The sequence below is a fragment of the Gopherus flavomarginatus genome, chromosome 2 (genome assembly GCF_025201925.1).
Source record: "Gopherus flavomarginatus isolate rGopFla2 chromosome 2, rGopFla2.mat.asm, whole genome shotgun sequence".
In the NCBI taxonomy this organism is placed as follows: domain Eukaryota; kingdom Metazoa; phylum Chordata; order Testudines; family Testudinidae; genus Gopherus; species Gopherus flavomarginatus.
Genome location: NC_066618.1, coordinates 242910556 through 242936594, shown reverse-complemented (window position 1 = coordinate 242936594; position 26039 = coordinate 242910556). Strand labels below are relative to the sequence as shown.

Genomic DNA, 26039 nt, shown 5'->3' with positions numbered 1-26039 from the left:
ATTTCTTGGGGGAGATGATGACTCTCTGGAGGATCAGATTCTCTCAAGTAAGAGAAGAGAGCATCTGTATCCAATGGCAGTTCTGACAGAGGATGGAAGGGGCAGATGGAAGAGGAGATAGGCTTCTGTCAAAGGTAACATCCTCTGGTGGAGTCACAGTGTCCTTAGAGAGGGTCCCAGTGATGGGGGGAAACTGAAGCTCAGAAAGAGCAAAGATGGCCTCTGATGTAATAAAAGTTTCTGATCTTTCTGGAGTTCCAGGGGTCCCATTCGTTTGTGCTCATGGGGTCAGAGGATGGAGGTTCCCTGTAGCCGGAGTGTGAGACAGCAACAGTACCATCAATGGTAGAAGCTCTGATCATGCCAGACTCAACAGATCATGACGTTTTTGACTTGGACAGTATTAATGGAGTTAGTATCGCTGGCACAGAGTCTGGTACCAGTAGAGACCTGGGTTTATGGACTTTAGTGTCATGGCCTTAGGAATTAAGATGTACTAAGTCTTTAGGGATTGAATGAGAAGATTTGCTTGGTTTAGGCAGAGTTGTGTCGGATGTCTTCAAAGCAGACTTAGAAGAAGACCTGCTTTTATGCTTGTACAAGTGTTCTTTACCTCCTGGATGAGACCCTGACAGGAGGTCTGTTGATATGGAGTCCTCTGCAACAGACTCAGACTTCATGGCAGCAGGTGCACGCCATGTTGATTCAGGCTGATGTACAGGAGCTTGGAGGTGGCAGGTGGGGAGGCCTACAGCCTGGGTTTGACTGTGGCATCATGGCCTTCTCCATGAGGTGTTTTCTAAGCCATGGTTCCCTCATCTCACAGGTATAGCTAGGGAAAGAAGAGTAGGTATTACACTTAGCTGTGCTATGCGCCTCCCTGAGACAATACAAACAGCACTGGTGGTTGTTGCTGACCAAGAAGGAAAGGGGGCAGGACACACTGTTTTTAAAGCCTAGAGGTCTGGGCATAGTCCAATATGCATAATGAGGTATGTGGGGGGAAGTGGGGGAGAGGTGTCCCCAAGGCGAGGAAATCTAACTAGAAAACTATTCAAAACTTACTAACTATAAAGACCTTTACACAAAAAGACATGCAGGTAAACTTTGAAATAATTGCATTCAAAGAAATCAAAGGAAAACTCTGGACAGTGGAGGCTTTGACCCAGGCCAGGCATTGGTAAGAAAGAACTCGAGAGGCGGTTAGTCCACTCTGCTCTGCCTTTTATGCCTTCCATTGAAACCACAAGGCAGGCAAGGGCACATGTGTGGACCAACAGAAACGGCTTACAAGAATTCTCCAACACCAGGAGCATGGAATACATTCACACCCCCACAGTGGAACAGAAATAGGGACCAGCACTTGATGAAGAATTGATAGTTTGTCCAGTCCAAACTACTGCTAGGCCATGTAGTAATTAAGTCTAGTATTTATACAATGAAACATAAAAATTCCATCCACTTCCTGCTAATAACTTCCCAAATAACTATTGCCTCCCAGGCTATGAGCTCCAGATCAGTGAATGCCTGCGAGGAGACCCATTAACTTCAATGGGGGATTGGCCTAAATGGAGCACTTTGCAGAATCAGACCCTAAGAATATGGACTGTGTTAAAAAGTCAGTTCAAACCTGCTTACTCCCTTGCATGGGTGTAACTTGTTTTGGATCCACATCTTTGTGCAATACAAGTAACAGATGATAATAGGATTTTAATTTTACATTTGAGAGGCTGGTGTGTTCAGAAGGACGCAGGCGGGATCACATTTGTGACTCATCAGCTGATGGTGACGTCAGAGACTGGCTTTTTACCTGCAAAATTCCCAAGCATTCTCTCTGCAAATTCTGAAGGCACCAGCTGTGGGTGTCTGGTGAGAGGGAAATGTGACACAGCAGAGAGAATGGTAGTGAGCACCTCTCAGTTTTCTTCAGCTCCCGTTTTGTCTGGAATGTCATTGGCTCACATCATTTCACATGAAGGGATTTAGAAGCCTTCCTATAAAATGTGTGTGTTAAACCAATGAAACCTGTATGACATTTTTCTCTCCTGTGGTAATTTGGCTCCTCTGTGTCAGTGTCAACTAGAGCTTTTACTAGGCTCTAGACTTACAATAAAATGAGACAATTGCTGCTTTTTTGCCTCCCTGAATGGGGAAGGACAACACAGATTTTTACTGCTGAAACATTATTTAAAACACCTGCAAATGCATGCTCCCTAAAAGGAAGATGACATTTTTTTAAAGTGGAGAGTGGAGAGGAGGGGAGTTAGCAGAAAGTGTGCTCTGTGCCTTCTGGCTGGTGCTGCATTTTTCTAATGTCAGGGACGCCTTTGTTTTAAGCCACCAAATAGCTGTGAGGACAAGCAATTCAACCTCTCCCCTCTGTAGCTGTAATTGAAATTGGGCTAGAAATCTGTGTGCAGGCCAGTCAGAAAATGCCAAAAGAATAGCCTCTCTCACTTCATTTCACTCTTTCTGAATTGCCTGGCTTGGGCTCAGAGACACAGAGGCAAAAAACAATTATAAACAAACAAAAATGCATAGCACCTTTTAACCCCCACCCCTCCAAATAGTTTCCATTCTTTTGTACCCAAACCAGAGCACCCATCCCCAATGAGAAATACAGCAGAGTCAGATACTGTATCTCTGGCAGGTGAGAAACTTCAGGCTTTCAAACACGAAGTCCTGTCATGAACGGTCTGGTTTATTTGGTCCTGCCTCAGTGCAGTAGGCTGGACTTGACCTCTTAAGGTCCTTCCAGCTCTGCCTTTCTATGATTCTGTGCTGCTGGAATTATCTTCAGGGAGTGCACTTGAGGAAGAACTCCAGACAATGATGGAACAGGAAGTTATAGCAGCTGTAGAATCTGAGGTTAATGATTTTCCCAGTGGGGCTTTAGCTTTTGCTCTGTCTCATTCCCTCTGGCCCAGAGTGCTGTATTAGTTTCGCTGCTTCCCAGCTCTCTCAGTAGAAAAATTTTCAAGGCAGCAGATTGTGTTATGGGTCCCATGTGAGAGAATAATTTTAGGTCCAATTCCAAGTGTGTAGTAATAAAGACTCAGCTTCCCAAGGTGGATCCCAGGAACACTGAAAGCATCTCCACATCTGACTGTTCATGCGTCAGAAGAAAAGGGTAAGGAAAAAATGCCGTTTCTGGAAAACAAGAGATTTGGGCCTCACAAGCATATGAGTTATGGATTTGCATGTGTTTTTTGCCCCTTCAGTAAAAGGGGATGGTTTGGCTGACCCAACTGTTCTCAATAGATACTCCAGATCTTCAGATGAAACTCTTTGAATGGGACTGCAAATACTTACATATCAAAAATTCATGGGAGGGAGGAAAGCTGCTTATTAGAGGGTCTGCCTCCCTAACCTAGCATAATTGTTCAACTAAAATCATGTCCTAAGAAGAGTCTTTGGGTTTGGCATTTCTGACCCCCTGGTTTGACTTTCTTAGGCAGTGACTCAAACTAGTCAGTTTAAATGACTGTCTCTCTCTTTCAGTGAGGGTGAAATAACTTGTTCTCTTGAGAATACCACAATCTCAACAGCTGTGGCTGATAAGCACTCCTCAGACTATAAATAAGGCTCCTTTATTAAAATACTTTTCAAATTTTTTTTTTAAAAATTACTTCCATCAGAAAGGTTACCAACATTTTATGGTCTTGGGAGGTTTCAATAAAGATAGGCCTGTTGCCCTAACTAGTGCATTTGCTTATTTGTTTCTGTATTGATCACTTTCCTGTAGTGGGCCATAAAAGTGTTCTAGAGACCCTTTACCTAACCACTTGAGCAGTCTGCACCTTCCCACTTCTGCAGCATTCCTCATACATTCCCAGCTGTCCCTGGAACTGACCAAGTGCCTTATATTGCAAATACTAAAAGACGTATGTCAACAACAAATTAAACTTTAATATAAGATTGTGGTTATTTAACAGAGAGGATCACTTTTATAACTCTGGAAACGAAGTGCAGAGACCAATCACTAAATTGATTTTATTTTAAGTCACAGGAAGAAGACAGAAGATGGCATTTGTCATTTGGAGGGGACATTAGGGAGATGAGAAAGTTCATAACATTTTTAGGAGCTGTTCTTGTTTGTGGTCCTTCTGTTGGCAGCCTTGGTCTCATCTGCACACTGCTTTTTTCTCAAATTTCCTACCACTGCTAGCATTGGTGTAGATAAGGATTTGGCAGCAACCATCACTTTAAGCATGCCAATACATAGACCTGTTCTGAGCAGTTAGGCAAGCATTGTACTTAAAAACTACAGCCATCTGCTACTGTACGTACATCTAGTGCTCTCAACATTGCTACCACCACCAGAGCTGAACCAGTAACAGTGGGAACTTTGGTGATGAAGGGCTCGTGTAAACATCCAATAAACTGATGAAAAAACAGCAGCTAAATTGCACAATATGTCTGTTTTTGGTATGCTTTGTAAATTCACCACCAATGAAAGCTTGTCATAGACTTCTTAGATAAGACTAGGAGCTGTCCCGATGACTAGGCTTTAGCTAGGCCCAGGTATCACTCCTGCAGGAGTTCCTAACAGGACTAGGAAACAAAGGTTGCAGTAATTTAAAGCCCACAGACACCTGGCCAGGCATACAGTTGGTTTAAAATCAGTACGGGGCACTTTGTTTGAAAGACAATGTGAGGCTTCCAGATAGGACTGATTTTTAGAGAGATTTGGGGAAATATTATAGCCTGGATTGATATTCATTGTAATTAGTACAGTCTAGGGAGAGGGAAACAAACACCCTACTAAATTAATCCCTACTTTTGACCTGGTAGCTAGGTGCTCAATCTTATAGTTTGAAAGCTTTTTATGGCAAAGATATATTGTGTAGTGTCAGCACAAAGTGAAAAAGGAAGCACGTATCTTAAAGTACAATAGTCTTTTGGGCTGTCTACAGTAACCACTGCTTAATCTATATTTAAATAATGTTAGGGTTTAAGCAAATTCACGTTGTTCTTTTTTAAACTGGCAAAAACCAGTCATGGACTTCTCCCTGCCCCCATCTTATAGCCAGGCTGAAGCACACCAGACTAATTGAGATTTTGTTTATTTAGCACAATGTCACTGACCCTACTGTCCCAGAAATATTGACCATTCTAGCTTCCTTGGAAGGAAGGAGTGGCAGTCTAGTTAACTATCTGGAATTTAGAGTTCAGAGTTTTATTACAAAGTCAATTTAAATCAGATTCCTCCATTAAACTATTGCTTCCCCATTCTGTTTCGTTTTGGGCATCTTATAGGAAGGAGTAGGTTGATTCTACTTTTGTGGCAGCCCGTTCTATTTCCCATTCTTTGGGTACTTTTGTACTCAAGTAGCAGCTGAATGACTGTTTGGAGACCCATTTCATATGCAGCATTTTCTTCATGAGGGTCTGCTTTGGGAGGGAATGTATTCAAATCACTATAAACAGGCACAGGCACACTTCATGGCTCAAGTTTTAAAGGACTGCCATTTGTGCCATGACCATTGGGCTTTGTTAGTGTCACTAAGATGAGAAAATGAATAAAAGTGATATAGAGGTCAGGGGGGAGGGGTTCTCAGAATTTCCAGACCAAATATGCAAGCAACTATTTAATTTCAAACTCAGGATGTTACAGCAAGAAAATGAGGGGGGAAAAATCAAAAAACCCTTAATTCTAGAAAAGGAATATTCTGGTATAACTGTATAGGGCTGCAAGGGACTAAGTAAAAGCTTATTAAACCAGTTCCAATTTGAAGTCACTATCATAAAGAATAATTTTTTACAACACCACAACACTTGTCTAACAAAGGAAATGAAGCAGCTTCAAGCTAACTTCTCCCTCTTGTGTTACCAAATTTGCTCCTTTGAGAGACCTTGTATTTTCTGTAATGGTAAGTTCATCTAGATATACCAGACAGTATAGCCTTGAAAAAACAGCACTTATTTTTTAAAAAGCTGGTAGTTTATATAGGGGGATATGGTACAAAGATTAATCTACACACAGTGTATTAGTTTCTAAACAAACTGAAGTAGCATATAGTCAGTGCAGTACAATCCCCTCGTATGCATGCTGTAACAACAGTACTTATTGGCATTACAGTATGTTTACTGAAATAAGCTATAGACACATAAACACCTTTTAGACTGTTACAGAATAACTGTATGCACACTAGGAGGTTACAGTGCATTGTCTATCAGTTTCTGAACAGATGGAGTTAAAGTGCTGCCAAAACCCAAAATTGTTTAGGTTAGACAAATCATAAACACATATTTTGAGTGGCTTCTGTAACCAGTTAGTTAGTGAAAGAGTGATTTGATTGCTTTGAAACCTTGTAACCAGAGGCCTAATCCTGCAGTCCTTACTGAGACAGGACTTTCATGACCTTCATTAAGGGTTGTACCACCAGGTTCTACAACATGCAGAAAGTTAGTTCAGGAAATGAGTAACTGTTCATTATTTGAACTAGGTTGATGCCAAAGGCCATGTAACTGATATCAAAAAGTTTGTACTGTAACATCAATAAGTCATTCAAGGAAACATCCCAATCACGGTTTAAGTAAAAGGTGGCTCACTTTAATAAACAAACATTGGTCACTATTTAACAAGACATTCTAAAAAAGTAATCACATAATTTGTTTGATAGTAATTTACAAGTGGATGGTATACATTAAGATACAGAGGTAGAAGTTCACTTTTACAATGTTTCACTAATACACAAATTACCAAATTCAAGGCACAAAATTGTTTGCTTTACAAAAAATACTGTAAAAATGTCATTTGCTGTTCTACAACGCAAATACAACTTTCAAAAAAAGTCTTTACACCCTTCCATATTCCACATGTAAAGTTGCATTAAGCATTATTTTCTTTTTCTTTTGCTATAGTTGGCACAAAACCAGGACTTACATAAACAATTTGGATCTCTGGAGTTGCTTTGTATTCTAGGCAAGAGCCCAGTTACAGAAATGTAACATAACTTCCTCAGAGGGTGTGGTGATGCGGGTGCAGTGGGGCTGATGGAAGGAAGATTAAGAAGGAAGAAAAAAAATGTAGTTTATTAGGGCAGGAGTCTGTCATCCAGAGTGATGGACAGAACACAGAGCACATTTCAGGTCAAGTGACTTGAAAGAGTTGGATGGTTTAAACCACAGACAGCATTTCTCAGGAAAAAGAAAATAAGATGCCCAATACAGCTTTGCTCTGAAAATATTCCAAAGACATCTATTTGCCTTTGAATTGGAGATTTACAAATTCCTTTTTAAACACAGAAGGCATGCAGTCACTACATAAAAATTAAACCACAGGTCAGCAATGGGTCCTTTACAGGTTGGGTTAACATGTAGAAAGATGCATTCGTAATCAGTGCTTGAATTTGCTAAAAAAGTCATGCGTAGCAGTAGTTTAAATTGCATGATTTTGTTTTAATACAGAGAAAGGAAAAGCAATTTCTGAAACACTGCATATTCTATTTGTAGACAGAGTTTAAACATTGGCAGTCTGAGGAAAAGATCTCACACAGTGCATCTCTACAAAAAGTAGTATAACTAACTTTACTGTACATACAGTAACAGTCTAAAGGACAATGGTGGTAGCTACATTTTTAATTCACTTTACCCATCACATTTTCCAAGTACTCTATAGTCAGTTTATTTACAGCATGTAAAAAAAACCCATTGATTTTTAAGTTCAATACACAGGTTTAAGATCAAAGAGAATGCCACAGTAAAATGCTGACATTTGCATGAGCTAGATGCAAGTGCACTTCAGAACTCAGTCATGTAACATTTTTTATCATATTCAGCTACAAATGCCAGTCCGTACAAACCAGTGTTAAATTCCATTTTTTGCTTCATTGTTGTTTGTAGCCTGTTTTCTTTGAGCAATGAAAGGGTACATACACTTGTCTGCTCCCAAGAACCGGTACATGCACACAACTGCTTCAAAGGGCAGGATGCTGAAGAAAAGGGGACAGGTTAAAAATCTGTTATATGACAATGGAATGAAACTTACTGTGCATCATGACCACTTTTATGGAGACATAGTTTAGCCATTTCTGACCTATTAAGGGGCAAAACATTTATGTCTCTCATTTCACTAGGATATTTATGAAGAGAATGAAAATACAAGTCAGCTCAAACTACACAGATAGACTCTTTCGTCTCCTACTCCTTTCCAAGCCTTTAGCATGGAACCCCTACACCCTCTTTGTGACCTAGCCCGTGCTGCCTGTCGCCTTCTTGTTTAAAAACAAAAAGGTCTGCTAAAATCTAAGCCTCCCCTCAAAGCAGCATTAACAAAAGATGACATTGTACATTTAAGAGACAAAACTCCCAACTGTAGAGATATAGATGTGCAGTAACTCCATAGTTTAATCACTTGCTGTCTGTCGCCACCCATATCCCCATCTTTCGGGCCTCCCATAGAAGGTACCCCAGAACAAGGAGGACTGAGGTTCACCTTAGTCTTCTCCAAGGAAATTCCAATGGGGGAAAGCAGGCTTTCCACACTCCTCCCTCTCCACTCATACATATTTGTATTACCATAGCAACCAGAAGCCCTAGTCCTGCAGTAGGTGCCAAGTAAGCTGTTGGAAACTGAATGGCTGCTGGATTGGGACCATTGAGCCACACAGCAGGATCTGAGCTGTTAGAATTCAGCTCCTCCACTGCTGGAGCATTGGGAGGTAGATGTTGCTGATGCAGGTTCTGCTGCTGCTGGTAGCACTACTTGTGCAGTAACATTGGAAGAAGGCCTTTGATCTAACTGCTGCTGCCTGGGGCATGGATTGCCCAGAAGCTGCTGAGAGGGCCTTTGATCTCTCTGTTGGAAAGCTGGAGTGCTGAATGGGAGACAGCAGGAAGAGCTTTTGATCTGGCTGCTGATGCTGCATGGAGCACTGTCTGTGCAAAGAGCACTGAGGCAGCCTCTGAGGAAGTCACTGAGCATGCTGCAGCTCCAGTCAGTTCTAAAGGAGTTGCAGATAAAGCTTCCAACTTGTTGCCAGAAGAGGCATAGACTCCCTCCTCAGAAGGGCTGACGTGGTGCTGAGGAATAAAAACACCTCCTGGACTCTTGGGTGTGCCTGTCCACCATGATCAGGGGCTGCTGCGTTATGAATGGAGTAGAACTCTCAAACGCCTAGGTCCAAATTCCTCACAAGGAGGCAATAAGAAAGGTTGAAAACAGAATTTTGCCAAGTTTTAAATGCTCTTCCTATGTGCTGCATACTGGAGAATAAAAATCAAGGAATAGATCACTTAAATAGATCCCCCACTTAAGAAATAAAAAAAACCCACTCAACTGAGTGGGGAAAAAGGAAAGTTTTTGTTCTCCTGCCTTTTCAGACCAAGTAGCAGGTTCTACTTACAGATTTCCCCCTCTCCTACAAGATCTGTGTAAATCCCATGGAATCTGCAGGAGCCTAGGGCCTCTGCATTGACTCTGGGGCTTGTCTGCTACAGAGTCTTCTGCTGGCAACTACCTCAGGACTCACTCATAAATGGGGTTCTACACTGTGGAAGACAGCTGCAGGGAAATTAGTGGCGCCTCAGGCTTTTCTGGAAGAGGGAACTCATCCTGTAAGTCCCTAGATCCATGGAGCTCATGTTGTGGAAAGTGATCTTGTCAGCCAAGGGAGAGATCTGTGCATAAAACTCCAGGGAAAGGCCTTTAACTAAGCTTTTTGGATTTAAATCTGTACATTTGCCTGAAGTGCTTAGTAGCTAGTATTTCATAAGTTACCTTTTCATGAAGGTTACCATGTACATCAAGCGAGGCGTGCAAATCATAGGCTGATCTGTAAGGATAGCTCTCATAGCCTGCTTTACACAGTAGTCTGGTTTCAGAGGTGGGAGGAAAGGCTCAATTTCTTTTCTGAAAGATTTCATTTTTAAAATAGGTTGACAAAAGTAGATAGATGACCTTTGGTAAAAATATCTGTTTACTTCATTAATAATTAAAGCAGAGTTGGTCTAGTTCTACAGTTTATTAGCTCACTTGTTTAGATTATTTAAAAACATTCTTTAATACTCAAGTAGCAGCAACTTTGCAATGATTTTGTATTAATATTTTAGCTTTGTTTAATTATAAAGACCATTGATAATCTTATAGATTTAAGTTACATACAATACATATAATTTGATCACATGTTGATCTATTCAGTGCCATTTTAATTCAATATTAGGAAACTCATTAAATTTTAGTGTAGCTGGCATGTATGAAAGATTGCTTCAGCTAAAGACAATCTCAATATTTTGCTGGCATAGATCCCTGCCAGGACTACTGTTAGAAAATGCATTCAAGAGATTAACACCATTTACTATGGCTAAAATAATGGATATTTGTATAGCACTACAACCTAGGATGTCAGAGTGCTTAAAAAAAAAAAAAAAAAAAGGGCAAGTATCATAATTCTTACTTCAAAAACAGAAGCTAAATTTGAGGGAAGCAATTCAACTTATCCAGGATCACACAGCAAATCAGCTATTGCCATATCGACCCATTGCCCATAATACCTTTAATCACTAGAATTATATTGGTATCGGAATAAATGTATTTTGAGTAACATCTTACTTCAGGCAAAATACAGGATTCGGGAGGCAAAATACAAGAGTCCATTACACAACTGACACATTTCTCTACACACTACTGGTAAGAGATTCCTCAAATCAGTAGTCAGTCACTGGACATATGCTTCACTAGCACCTACCCTGAAGTGCACGTGTCCCCACCTCACACCCATCTTTACTGCCCCACACCGAGAGGAGTTACATGAATAAAGGTACTGCAGGTGTCATTTTAACTGTTTTTCCCTTTCCTATTAGTTTTTTTTGTGTGTGTGGGGGGGAAGGCTAAATAAAAGATGCTCAGAATTAGAGGATTAAGACTAGAGTTCCAGTGGTGTGGAGGGCAGGAGGAAGAGAGAAAGAATATGCAGTTCGTCTGCTCACCTGATTCTACATCCTCTGAACATTCCTGTGTCTACAAGGTAAGGGCAGACCAGGGTTGTTTTAATGCCATCTTTGTCAGCAGCCTTCAATTCATGACTCAAAGATTCATGGAAACCCACAGCTCCAAATTTGCTGGCACAATAATCCTGTGTAGGCAATGAATTAAGAAGAAATAAGACTGTACCACAAAGGAGAATATAAAAGATTGAATGGGTCTATCCTTTTATCCTTTCAATCGAAGTTAAAGGCGATGATGTAACAAAGAGTAAATAGTATTAAAAGGAAAGGCATATTTGATGTGGTTCTGTGTAGATCTATTTTCAAAGCGACAAGATGAAAGATGTGCATTGAATACACAGCCACATCAGCCCAAGTGTCATGTTATGTTTAGGGCAGTTAACACAAGAACTCCGTGAAAACAGACAAACTTGAGTTAAATATCAAGGAGATGACCTTTGAAGTGTATTTAAGTGGCCTTATTCAGCAAATAATATGGATAAGGCAGTTTGTTTAAAATAAAAGGTTAGAACTAGAGACACAGTAGCTAGTAATACTACCTTTAGAGTCAAGTTCTGAGAGCACATAATCCTGGAGCCAGAAACTCCCTACAGTAACTCCCCACTTAATGTCCTCTCGCTTAACATTGTTTCAATCTTGCATCCTGGCTCAATTACAGAACATGCTCCATTTAAAGTTGTACAATGCTTCATAGATTCTAGGACTGGAAGGGACCTCGAGAGGTCATCGAGTCCAGTCCCCTGCCCTCATGGCAGGACCAAATACTGTCTAGACCATCCCTGGCAGACATTTATCTAACCTACTCTTAAATATCTCCAGAGATTCCACAACCTCCTCTAGGCAATTTATTCCAGTGTTTAGCCACCCTGACAGTTAGGAACTTTTTCCTAATGTCCAACCTAAACCTCCCTTGCTGCAGTTTAAGCCCACTGCTTCTTGTTCTATCCTCAGAGGCTAAGGTGAAAGTTTTGTCCCTCCTCATGACACCCTTTTAGATACCTGAAAACTGCTATCATGTCCTCTCTCAGTCTTCAATTTTCCAAACTAAATAAACCCAACTCTTTCAGCCTTCCTTCACAAGTCATGTTCTCAAGACCTTTAATCATTCTTGTTGCTCTTCTCTGGACCCTCACCTATTTCTCCACATCTTTCTGGAAATGCAGTGCCCAGAACTGGACACAATACTCCAGTTGAGGCCTAACCAGCGCAGAGTAGAGTGGAAGAATGACTTCTCCTGTCTTGCTCACAACACACCTGTTAATGCATCCCAGAATCATGTTTACTGTTTTTGCAACAGCATCACACTGTTGACTCATATTTAGCTTGTGGTCCACTATAACCTCTAGATCTCTTTCTGCCGTACTCCTTCCTAGACAGTCTCTTCCCATTTTGTAGTGTGAAACTGATTTTTCCTTCCTAAGTGGAGCACTTTGCATTTGTCTTTGTTAAACTTCATTCAGTTTACTTCAGAACATTTCTCCAATTTGTCCAGATCATTCTGAATTATGACCCTGTCCTCCAAAGCAGTTGCAATCCCTCCCAGTTTGGCATCATCTGCAAACTTAATAAGTGTATTTTCTATGCCAATATCTAAGTCGTTGATGAAGATATTGAACAGAACCGGTCCCAAAACAGACCCCTGCGCAACTCCACTTGTTATATCTTCCCAGCAGGATTAGGAACCATTAATAACTACTATCTGATTAATAACTACTCTCTTCGCTATAATGTTGTTTGGCTGCCTGCTTTGTCCACAGCTGGCAACCCTGCTATCAGCTCCCCTATGGCCCCCCCACAGCGCCTCTCGCCCGCTGGCAGACCCTGTGGATCAGGGCCTTCCTCAACCTCCCCCCACCTCCTGCCCGCAGCAATCAGCTGGCTTGTGGCATTCAGGAGGAAGAGAGGAGAAGCAAGGACTCGGCACGCAGGCTCCACCTCCCTCCTGAACGTTGCAAGCCAACTGATTGCTGCGGGCAGGAGGGAGGGGAAGGAGAGGGGAGGAGAAGCAATGACACGGCATGCAGAATAAAGGGGGGGGAAGAAGAGGTGGGTTAAGGGTGGGGGTTTGGGGGAAGGGGTGTCATGGGCGAGCTGACGGTTGAGCCCCCTGCCTCTGGTGCTTGCAGAGTAGGGGAAGCTGCCGTTGCTGCTGCGCAATGTGCTTCTCCTCACCTACAGCATCTTCAGCCTCCTTGTTTGCCTCATAGGCACAGCCCACTGGCACTGGAGACAGTGTGAGGTAAGGCTGGGTCACCTCCCTACTATAGTACTGTACGGGGAAAAAAAAAAAAAAATTCCCTGGAACCTAACCTCTGCATTTACATTCATTCTTATGGGGAAATTGGATTCGCTTAACATCGTTTCACTTAAAGTTGCATTTTTCTGGAACATAACTACAACGTTAAATGAGCGTTACTGTATTTTTAACCCTGGCTTTAACATGTCACTTAAGTTGCTATGGAGCCTTGGGCAAGTTACTTACGTTTTGCCTTTGTTTCTCAACTGTAAAATAGATATAGCTTTCCTATCCCAGAGGTGTTGTGTGGATATAAGTCCAAGAGTTACTTAGTACACAGCTGCAATTCCAAGGGTTCTATTAGGATAATCCAGTAGAGAGATACTTGAGTGCTGATCAGTTCAAACAAGCATACTTCCTAGGCCATATGGATCCACTGGAAACACTAAGACAGGGCCCTATAATCTACAAAGTCTTGAGAGCGATGCTAATTTACGTTTTATTCAGTGGTGCAAGTAGTAATCATTTCTTACTGGTACGCAGCACTCATGGGAGGGACATGTGACCTCCTCCATAACTCCTCCCTGCCCCTGTGCACTCCCTGTCCCCTCTCCATGATCCACATCCATCCCATGTTACCTTGGGGGTGGGGGTGGGGGGAATTCTGTTCTCCTCCCACTGTGCCAGAGACTTCTGCAGTACAGACCCCCAGGCAGGAGGACTCAGGAGATGCAGCTGCGTGGAAGGCTGGGGGCAGACTCCTCCTGTGTCTTTCCGGTACTCTGTATTAGCTATAAATATCTTCCTGGTATAGCATACCAGATTACCACCATGCTCGCACCAGTGATTTATTTCTATTCAGGGACTTCTGCAATTCACAGGTATTAACCAGGCCAGCCCTAGAAAAGCTTGAACAACACTAGAGCGTTGCCAGTGTTTTGCCAGCAACACGGATGAATTTTCAGTGACTAGAACTATTTGCAATGGATTGTAATGGCACGGGTTTAGTTCATGCTTGTTGCTATCCAGTCCCCTGGCTCCCACACAACTGCACTACACCAAAGTCTTATTGCCTATTCTGATGCACCAACACGTTATGCAAAAAGGCCAAGATTCAGAACTGACTAGTGGTTTTGGGTGCCCAATCGGACATACCTTAAAGGGTTCCGATTCCAGGTCGGTGCTCAGCACTTCCTGAAATATTAGGTCCCTTTAAGATATCTCAAAGTAGGCACCCAAAAAAGTCACTAGTCACTTTTGAAAATCTTGGCCTAAAAGCTTCAAGAGTAGCGTTAAGAGACTTATTGCTTAACCCTCATCCACATTTGCAGGGTAGTGTTGTACCCAACAAGCATATACGTTGTGCTAAGGACAAACTAGTAGCCATCCAACTATAATGTTTTAGAACACTGCATTTGCTGATTGATTATGCACTGCATTGACAGTGGTTGCTGCATACAGTCACTCTACGGAAGGTACTCCACAGACGTGAAAATTGCGTATAGGCTCACATTGAACAAGACTCCTGCTAGTTCTTTCAATTTGCTAGTTAAATAAAGTTGTTTATTTTCCAGCTAAGACATCAAAGACTTGCTCTTGGTTTCTGAATGCATTTGGTAAAACTGAAGTGGCCGAAAATCAAAGTCAATGTAATTTTTTTCATTGGATGAAAGTTAGGTTGGGCAGAATTCCGTGTTTATTGTTTTGATAATTTCAATGGATAATACTGAGCTTTGCTTTAAAGCATTTTTCGTCGGTTTCATTGATTTAAATTTTCACAGTTGCAGGAAATTGGCTGGCAGCAGTCAGACAAAATTATATAATGACAGTAAATGTTGAGCTTCAAAAAAAAGTTAAAGCTTTATAAAACTGTTAAAGCATCACATGTCAAAATACACAATGTAAATAGCCTTTAAATACACTAATAATTTCTCAAGCAGTGTTTTTCTTACTTTGCCTATTTGTAAATTTTGGTAAATATCGATGGAAATACCTTTCCATCAGTTTGTGTGTGTATAGTGAAATTGACATTTACTGACAAAAATCTAATCTTTCCAAACCTACTTACGCTACATTGTTGACAACAGAAGGTATTTATCATTTGTGATAAAGCAACATGTAATCTTTACTACACAGTTAAACAAACCTCCACTCCTGCAGTACTGAACAGTCCCAGGGAACTTGCAACTGTCACAATGTGTCCATGATTCATCTCCAGCATCTTGGGAAGGAATGCTTTAGTGGTCTATAACATGAAAGAAAGAGTGCATACAAGTCTATTACTGTAAGAATAAAGCATTAGTCATTCTGAACCTCTATTCCAGTTCAGTATCAGATGCAAGATGATTACACACGATTTTGAACTTCTGAGTTTTTCCAAAATTAATGCCAACAGAAAAAACTATACTATGTTCTTCACATCAGACTATGGGGCATAGAGGATTATAGCCTGAGAAATCCTAAAGTTAAAGCATCAGTTCAACTCAGACATGTTTATTTTTCTACAAGAGACTAGTTACCTGGAAAAAAAAGATAGATAGTTTGACCCTACAATGGAAGTCAGTTTTATAAAAAGGAAAGGAAAGTGTTTAATTACACCATGGCTATGTTAAGACTAGTGAAAGTTACCAATTGAAGTTGCCTGTTGGCCAGGTGTTTTGTAAGTTGGGAGGTTCTTGTGATTTTTATCTGATTTACTCATTATCTTCTTAAGCATTTTACAAGAGCAGAAAACCTTGCCTCCAGTACTTTGATTATATTACCTTCCACATATAAGCTAAACTACCTACCTGTTAATCTCAACTACTCATCTCATGGTTATTGGCATTGTTATAATATCATTAATTATAACAATGCTTATAGACATGTCTATGTCTTTACTGTAAGACTTAAGAGTTTCAAAATTCAGTAGTAAAACTTCACTTAAACTAGAAGCTTTGCATGTTTGATTTTTGCCCACTTCAAATTTTACCAAAGGTTATTGCACTTATGCTATTCAATCTTAAAACATTAAGAGATCTGATTTAACATAATAAGTCAAGGGATTCAGACTCTGGGCTGAATCTTCTATTGTGCCCCAAAGCTAATGTAAACTCTGTACATGTTAAAAGACTTAACTACCCAATAACTGTATTGGAAGTAGTCATACATTTCTAATCTGAAAAGAAAGAAGCATCAAAATTTAAAGTCTCACTGATAAAGCAATTTAGTTGCCTGGGATTAAATAGCAAGATGTCCAACAGCAGTTACAAAAAAACCCAAAACAGACTACTGATAGAGCATTTTTATTAAAATATTGTTACAGTTATGATTTACATTAAGTTCTAGCACAATAGGCTGGATCAAAGTGTTCTTAAACGCAGCAACCTCAGGTAGTTTTAAGAGCAGAGGAAGTTAATAATTTTAGAATCACATTTCTGGTTAATAACCAGGTCCAATGAAAATCATACCAACAATTCTTGATCTCAACACCAACTACCTCTAACAGGGCTATTACTCTAATCAAGTCAATACCACTGAGGATGGTTTCAAAATTGCTTTAGTCTTCCCCAAAAACAAAACTTCCAGAATAAAACTTACATGCTTTGACCCTGGATCTAAGAGCCCCAGTAAGTATTTGCTACTTAATTGATGTCAGCTGCATACTTTAATAAAGTATAAAACTACAGCTGGATCCATCTAATTCCATTCTTATGCTGTCTGCATTTTCTAATCAGATGTCAGGACAGTTTTGCTTCAACAATTTTCACATGTTCTTGTACTACATTTTTGCCTGCAGGTGTTAAATGACTAATCCAAATCCAACTCCACACAAAAGAAGATTTTCAGTGGACAGCTGGCAAGTGATAGAAGATTACACAGCCCCGACTCCTTGCCTCTTCTGTTGATTACTATATATCTTTTAGATTCTGTTTCAGCCATATAATTAATTTTCCCCCCAGAAAGTCTGAAGTGAGCTCCCTCTTGTTTATTCCTCCCCTCATGGCAGACCACAGTAAACTTCTAATGGAGTTTGAAACAAGAGTTCAGTTCACTTGCCAGACTTATCTGTGCCAGGCACACAGAGTTCCAACTTCTCTTCCCGTGCTGCATGGCAACAGAACCGCTTGCTCTAGGACAGTCTGGTCTGAAGTGTAACAGGCTTCATCCTGAGGGCACAGTTGTTTTAGTGTGGGTTCTAGCCTCTGACACTAAGTTATCAGAAGAGGTGTCCTATAAATCATTATCTCACAGTGTTGAAGTGGATGGGAACTGGGAGAAACACACCAGAGATTTGAAACCATCTATATTGTATCAATTGACTAGAGGCTCATTAAGATGGGCTGAAAGCAGAGCCATAGCTACATGTTGCTGTTGCTTCCTCCACAAAGCTCTACTTGCTTAGAGTAAAGTTTTCAGCTCAAGGAAGGCCCATGATTACAATAAAAATAGAGACAGAAAGTGGGTGAGGTAATATCTTCCAGGGGACCAACTTCTGCTACAACTACACTGCATACAATAAAACAGATGCAATAGTTGAGCTAATAGAGTTCAGAGTCATCGAAACAGTTCGCTTAGGTAGTCTGCATGTTTTGAGTTGTCATATGCTGTCATATCCCTGTTGTACATTTTAACTGGTGTAGCGTCCCCTTTTAAAAGATGAGCCCAATAGCTTGTGTGGACAGTGATAACTGCTACCATTGGGCTACACACATCCTATATAGACTTCTCATTTCCATTAAACCTTCCTCTTAAGTTGTTTCAGAGGGCAGAATTTACCCCTGCTGCAAACTGGGTTTATTCCTTTCAAAAACCTGCAGATGCCTTTTGATCTCTGCACTGAGGCTCAGTGCTTCCAAAAATCCGAGTCTCCCCTCCCTTCCTTATGAGAGTCATGCTCCCATATGGTCCCCACAGAGAGCTGCCCCAAACCCCTCCCTCACAAGGATATTAGAGCTGGTTCCATCATCAGCTTTCATTCAAAAGTCTAGACTGTCATTTGGAAATGACCTGGACAGACTGCTCTCATCTCATGTTCCCACAGAACTGCAGAGCTTCACTATACTAGAACAGGGCCTCATCCTCCCTTGGTTTTCACACCTCAACTGCTAGAACAGGGCCTCATCCTCCCTGATTGAACTAACCTCATTATCTCTAGCTTGCCTGCATATATATACCTGCCCCTGGAAATTTCCACTACATGCATCTGACGAAGTAGGTATTCACCCACGAAAGCTCATGCTCCAAAACGTCTATTAGTCTATAAGGTGCCACAGGATTCTTTGCTATTTTTATGTTACTTCCCCCTCAAAATCTGAGAACAGATGTTTTTGCTGCATATCCTCAAGGTCAGATTTGGCCTATCTTGGACCAAGAGAAAATAGAGTATACCTTACTAACAATCCTCATTAAACCAGTTTCTGTTGGTGAGCGATATGCTTTCAAACTTACACAGAGCTCTTCCTCAGATCTTCAGAGCTCTTCAGTATGTTTCCCAGAAGCTTGAAAGATGGTCTCTCACCAACAGAAGTTCGTCCAATTTAAAAACAAAACAAAACGTCTCAGCCACCTTGTCTCTAATATCCTGGGACAGACAACACCGCCATCACCACTGCAATCCTCATTACAGACACTTAGAGATGCACTTCCACTTGTTCAGCTAGAAACCAAAACACTCTACCAGTGGAACTGAAGTCATATTACATAGGGAAAGGTGGTCTCTTGAAAGAGCAGGTCCCACACCATTAAGGGCCTTATAAGCCAAAAGTAACACCATCCTGAAGCTACTTGGCAACACATGCAACTCCTACAACACCAAGGTCATATGCTCATACTAAAATAGTCTGTTCAACAAGGCGGCACTTGTACTGTGCCTCAGTCAATTTTTGAATGTATTTGAAAGATAGTACACTACAATAATTTATCAAAATGAAGGCACAGATGTCACTTACGAAGTTAGCATCCTGAAGTAAGCTGCAAGGCATAGATGAAAGAGAAAGGATTCTCAGACGTTGCCACATCCTGATTATCTGCAGCAGCTGGGTACCTCTCTAGTTAAAACCATGTATCACAAGTTGTGGACCCCACAGCTTATTGGAGGGACACAAATTTCTAGAATCAGTGTGTCACAGGATAGATTCTTACAGGCCTACCCACTAGTCCTTCCAGCTTCTCCGCACTACAGGAAAAGAGTCCCCAAATGAAGTTATTCCCTCCTGGGCCATGAACAGTCCCCAAATAAGAAAGACCTTACTAAGCTTCTGGCCCAATTTATACCTGTGATCAGTGCAGCCTCCTCCATGCTCTGGTCTCCAGTTTCCTATTCCTGTTGGTTATCTAAAGCAGCTACGCCTTGTTTCCAGCTGAGCTACAGCTGCCTTAATCTCACTGATCCTTAGTCTTCTCCTGCCTAGTCCCTGAATCCTACATGCAGCGCAATTATTATTATGTGCCTCTTGAGTGGCCCTGGTGCCTGAAGTTGGGAGACCCAGATGGACAGTATAGCCCACATCGTTCTTCAAAAGTGGTACACGTGAGCTCTCCACAAAATATTAAGCTACAGGAGATTCTCAGTACTGCCAACCTAAAGCATTCAAAAGTCATGAGTCAAGTCCTGCAAAAAAAACAAATAAAAACCCCCATAAGATTATTAAAAATCACATGACTTGAGCCAAACAGATCTCAGGCTTAATTGCATTCTGCTTTTCTGAGTTTCTCCCACCCCTATTTTTCCCTTTGCAGTCAGCATGGTTAGAAATGTAGCTTTAAAAAAAATAAATACCATTCTCTTATATTCATGTGACTCAAAGCTGGTGCTCTTAATAAAAGCCACACCAAATATGAGACTTGCCAACACTAAATATGAATCCACTGATGATCACACAACAGTGGATGGAATGAAGTTAAGCATGATGTGGTGGATCAGAGCAGGCATGCTGAGATAGTGATTATGAAAAATAAACTTTAGTTAAGATTTCTGTCAGTCAGTAATATGTTCTAAACTAGCCATGTTTATACAGAGAGTTAGAAAGAATCTAAGACAACTTTCTAGATTGTAGAATAGTTCACCAAGGAAGCTGATGAAAAGCCCACTTGAAACGATGAACCCCCCAGCACTTGCAGGGGATTGACTAAACAGCTCTTTTCCCAACTTTAATTTTTATGGATTCTTTAAATCAATTCCTTGCTCTCCAAGCAGCTTCCTCATAGTAGCTTCTGAATACATCACTGAAAGAGCGTGAACGATCCCTACAAGCTAAAATCAATGCTTGTTTCCTTTGCACACAGCTTTAATGACTTATTAGACAAATGTGTGAAACTGAACAAGCATATACAGGTCATTTCATCGCTTTTGTAATCTGTTTTCAAATCTTTTGGTTTACGGCAAATTAATTTCTAACAGTCTAGCACTTCTTCTCTCCCCTTCCCCAAATTCTTTAGTTCCATTCTTGGTGCTCTTAATGAAATAAAACTCAAAAGATTGTGCAACACAAAGAGCAGCTGCAGCTGCAGTGTCAAAACAAATTAGTCTAACGTACAACAAATCAGAATATGAAGAAATATCATGTTTGAGAAAATTAATCCAAAACTTAATTAAAAATAAAACTGTTTTAAAGTAGTAAGTTAAGCATCACAAAATGTTAGCTGTGAGCAAGTTCAGGACAATGGATGCTAAGTGCAAAGTGGGAAGAGGTCAATGCCACACCATGTACACAAAATTGTCTTGATTTCATCAAAAAGGAGCAAGAAAGCCTGTACCAGCTCAGCAAATATAAATTTAGGAAAGGGGCTGTACAATACAGTGGAAGTTTTCATAACTTCTGACTCTTCTTTCAAGTGCATAACAGCCCCTTTGCACAATTCTAGCAGCACAAAGGAGCTGGTTAAACTGGCTTTACAGCTATGCAGGAATTCTCCCTATGTCGGGGAATCTGAGTGACACAATAGTCACCTTACAGCCTACCTTACCTACTCTCCTTACAGCCCCCTCATATAAGGGAAATGGTTAGAGGAAAGGAGCATGATTATGCTTTTTACTCTAGGGTCTTGTCTACCCAGGGAAGTTTACCGGCATTACTATAACTGTGTAATCATATTGCTATAGTTCTATTAGTATAGTAGTGTCAGTAAATTTACCCATGTGGACAAGCCCTACCTATTCTCAGCTGTCAGAATAGCCCAATGGACAGCAGTGTAAATTAAAGTAGACACTGAGGGTATGTCTACATCTACAATTTTGCAGCGCTGGTTGTTACAGCTGTATTAGTACAGCTGTATAGGGCCAGCGCTGCAGAGTGGCCACACTTACAGCAACCAGCGCTGCAAGGGGTGTTAGATGTGGCCACGCTCCAGCGCTGTTGCACACCACGGGGAAGGAGACCTGCTTGGAGGGGGGGGGTCGGGGAACGCCAGAGCACACCGCGGGGATACCTGCTTATTCCACGGAGGTCAACAAAAACGCTGGTGAGCGTCTACACCTGATGACCAGCGCTGGCGATCCAGCGCTGGATCCTCTACACCCGAGGCACGACCGGGTGTACGGCCAGCGCTGCAAACAGGGAGTTGCAGCGCTGGTAATGCCCTGCAGGTGTGTACACATCCTAAGTTGCAGCGCTGTAACCTCCTCACCAGCGCTGCAACTTTGTAGTGTAGACAAGGCCTGAGTGGCTCCATCTTCAGCTGGAGCCCTTTCCTTTGATTCAAAGTTCTGTGTTAAGCACAGCTCAGCCAGACCTGAGAATTGAAAGTAGTCTAATAAGACAGGTTTGATATAGAAATTTCCACCAAGCCTGGAGCCATAGGGAACCTCACCTCAGTAAGGACCAGATGATATGTTAGCTACTCATGTTTAAGTGCTACATGGTGCAGAGTAAAAGCGGCTTCTTGTAGACTGAAGTCTGGAATGAATAACCAAAGATCCTGGAGGAATGGGGCACATCAGAGGTTTTAGCCTCCTTAGGCACAACAGGAAACCATCACCTTAACTCTCTTTATGAACAACCAACCATCTCTAGATATACTTCCTATACACAACTATTCAACAGAACTAACCCAACTCCCCGCACAGCTGTCCATGGAGGGTGAAGAGAGACAATGCATCTCTAGCCTAGCAGCTGTAGTACCCAACTGATGAGGCACAGCCTGCAGAGGCAGATTCTCTTGAACCAGCTCTCTATTACACGTTCGATTATGGAATAAACTGACTATGTGAAAAAGACAAGAATCAGTGGGCTTGTCATTGAAACATGGAAATGTTTTCAACTATGATGTTACAGCATGATTTGTTCAAAAAGCCAGCTTCTTCAGATATATTTTGTAATTTCAATCCAACTTCGTTTACTGGACTACAATTTTAGAGCCATCCCAAAAACAGTTGAGAACACACAGGAAGTTATTTATTAGTAGCAAGCAAACTACATCCCAAAATTGCAGCTTGACTGAAAGATATTGATAGAAGTCAAGGCTTTAATTTTTTTTTTTTTAAATCTTTTTACCTAACAGACTCCAATCCAAACTGACCAAATGAAAGAGTTTAATATATGGAGAGCTATAAAAACATAGTAACATTTTCAAATAACTGATCAACATATCTTTTTTAATATGCAGAAGATAATATTTTTAATTAGTAGCAAGATATTTACAGAGGGGTTTAAATTTTAGGATAAGAATGGCAACTGTGCTGAAACTGAGGGTATGGCTACACTTGGAATTTCAAAGCGCTGCCCCGGCAGCGCTGCGGGAGCGCTGCCACGGCAGCGCTTTGAAGTGTGAGTGTAGTCGGAGCGGCAGCGCTGGGAGACAGCTCTCCCAGCGCTGCATGTAAACCACATCCCTTACGAGTGTAGCGTGCAGCGCTGGGAGCCACGCTCCCAGCGCTGCCACCCTGATTACACTGATGCTTTACAGCGCTGTATCTTGCAGCACTCAGGGGGTGTTTTTTCACACCTCTGAGCACGAAAGTTGCAGCGCTGTAAAGTGTGAGTGTAGCCATGGCCTGAGGTGTGTGCAGACCTGTGTGAGTTGTAGAGTGCACTACAGAGCAAGAGTTGGGGGAGAATTTGTGGCACCAACAGCAGTAAGCAGAGCTAGGAAAGTAGAACAGAAGGTCAGCCAAACAGCGGTTGCGTCAGAAGAAACCTGGTACATAGTGTTGAAACAGACAGTTTTAGAGTCTGTTTCCCTCCCCTCCACACACACACACAAATCTTTACACCCACGCCACTTTTCCATCACATAAGTTATTGTCTGCGACATTTCGCCACAGTCACAGCATAGGGATGCCAAGCTGGTGCAAGTTTGCCGCTACTCTTGTCTAGCCAGAGAGTAGCCTGTTGAGCCTAGTCCAGGATTTATGATCAAGCGTGGATAAGGAGGCAGGTACAGCAATGGATTCCTGAATTTGCTTAGTGTGTTAGACTCTTTCCAACTGATGCTTCCATTTGCTAAGAATGTAATTTTCAGCTCCCTGGCAAAACTGTCTGTGCACGATAGACCAGTAGCTTCATCCAAGACTCAATGTAAAAGGAGTGCCAATACCTGCCTGGAACTGTTTGATCAGAGAGACTTCATCACAAAAACTTGACCATTTTAAGGGGCTGAAGAAATTAAACGGTTTCTCGGTTTAGTCTATTGTGATGATCATCTTAGATTCTAAGCCTGATAAAAATCTTTTAATTCTGAACCACACTTTGGAATGGATAGTTTTGTTGATCTGAAATAGTTAATTTATACTGTTCTCTGATTTACATATAGATTGTTTCTGCTCTCAGAGATCTGGATGCATCAGAAGATTCATGTGATTTTTTCCTCAAGCCAGACCTTCATGAAAATAGACATCTATTTTAAAATATGAAAGGAAGCTATTCTAGAAATCTCCCTCATTTGTGTCTGAAACAGGCCTTCTATTCACAACAGAAAAGCTAGACTTTCCAACGTTTTATTTCAAAAGTCCCTTAGTTATTTAGCTCCTAGCAGGCAGTACAACCTTCAATTTCTCACTAAAGCTTCATTTGCCCTCCACATAAAAAACCCACTGTTTAGAAACCATGGGGATTCGTTTAATATTGAACTACAACAGTAGTTAATACTTAACATACATGCACAGTAATATTGTTACAGTTGCCTTGCAACCAGAAGCTCATGAAAGAGCAAGATGAACTTAAAAAGAAGTCTATGATGATGACGACAACAAGCAAGCAAAACCACCACCACCCCCACACCAACATTAAGCATGCTTGCTGATGAGGTGAAAATAGAGAAAGTTTGTCCAGGTTCAGAAGCTAGAGGTAACAAAGTAAAAGTCAGTAGATGGAAAACAAAAGAATTTGTGGTAGCATAGAAACTATTGGTCTTAGACTATGTTTTTATTTACATTTAAGACAAAAATACATGAATAATTTTCCTCCAACTCTGCATGAAATCTTGTTTTGAAGTTACTTGTTTTAACATTTACAGTTCTAAGAAGTTAACCATTATTTCACATACACTGGGTTAACATATCTTTCCTTTCCACTGCCCCCAAAATGGATATATCAATATGGGTTACAGCATTTGCTCAGAACGTGACTGACATTACTGAACTGAGATACAAGTGTCAAAGTTATGTCCCTCAAGATTAAATCCATATGAAACAGATTTCTGACAAACTACTATTAGATTAGTCATTTAAAAAAAGACTATGGATTAGACAGTCTCAAACAAGCACAGTTGGGTTCAAACTATTAACTCCTCCCCCTCCCTTCCCCTGGTACTATCTTTAGTTATAAATAGGTCTAAATACACCACTCTTAAATACAAAAGATAGCTAATGTGATCATGTAATGATTAATTACAAAAATTCCTATAAATTGAGATTTTTGAGTATAAGTGATATTCATGACCATTTCCACTGCTGCAGTGCTTTTCTTGTGTTCAGTAAGCGAATGTGTAATGTATCAGAAGCAAACTGAAACTGAATTAAGTAGTTTTCTTAATCAAAACTTAGTCCCACAAAGCTCTTTACAATAGGGAGACAGCAGAGATAAGATAAGTAGTTCTATTCAAATCGTAGATAACTGGTGGTATTAGTTTGCTACAACCATTAGTCAATTTTCCATTCTTTACCTACTATAAGAGTAATTATGTCATGTCATATCTATGACAGCCGAACACAAAGTCTGCTAAATTAAATCTCTTATACACTGTATTAGAAGGCTTACTTGATGCAGGGTGGTTTTAGAGGAAAGAATGGAAAATTATAAGTGTTTAGACAGAGAAAAATGTAAGGATGTGTGTGTTATTGTGGGCTCATTCATACGTAGGTGCCTTTATGTTATCTGAAGAGCTCAGTTTCTTGTGATCTTCTGTAAATCAAGGCATGTATGAGACACAGTGGAAAGCAGCTCTCTCTTTTTGGTAAAGTACAGGTAAATACTCAGACTGAAACTAATAGTTAGCTGAATAAAATATGACTAGGCCATATTCTGTTCCATACATGATTACCTTTTTTCTACTTTGAGTGGAGATCATAATTGACTCCAGAAGTTTCTTTCCTCCTGAGATTCTTTTTAGATGAGGGTGTGGGGGAGTATTATCTCAGGTTTATGTGGGGTTAATGTATTCAGATTCCCATTTGTCTTAGATCACACTTTTCTACTTTTCATAGACTCATAGGTCAGAAGGGACCAATCTGATCATCCAGTCTGACCTCCTGCACAAGGCAGGCCACAGAACCCCACCCATCCAATTTTATAACAACCCCTATCCCAAGACCGAGTTATTGAAATCCTCAAAAATGTTTTGAAGACCTCAAGCTGCAGAGAAACCACCAGCAAGTGACCCGTGCCCCACGCTGCAGGGGAAGGCGAAAAACCTCCAGGGCACCTGCCAATCCGCC

The 26039-nt window shown here is 41.0% G+C and overlaps 1 protein-coding gene across 2 annotated transcripts in view; it reads right to left on the bottom strand.

Moving 5' to 3' along the window:
• RDH10 (retinol dehydrogenase 10) overlaps positions 1-26039 on the bottom strand; it is a 65969-nt gene that overhangs the window by 19516 nt on the left and 20414 nt on the right. Inside the window, exons 3-6 of one of the 2 annotated variants that reach the window (XR_007772656.1) lie at positions 15333-15431; positions 10933-11078; positions 9725-9856; positions 6776-7937 (exon numbers count right to left, since the gene is read on the bottom strand). Coding sequence is in view for 1 of the 2 variants with exons in the window: in XM_050941170.1 (XP_050797127.1) it covers positions 7814-7937; positions 9725-9856; positions 10933-11078; positions 15333-15431 (501 nt within the window). In the remaining variant the exon portion in view is untranslated. Of the gene's footprint in view, positions 1-6534; positions 7938-9724; positions 9857-10932; positions 11079-15332; positions 15432-26039 lie in introns of those variants that run through there. The other variant, XM_050941170.1, reaches the window with a different exon arrangement.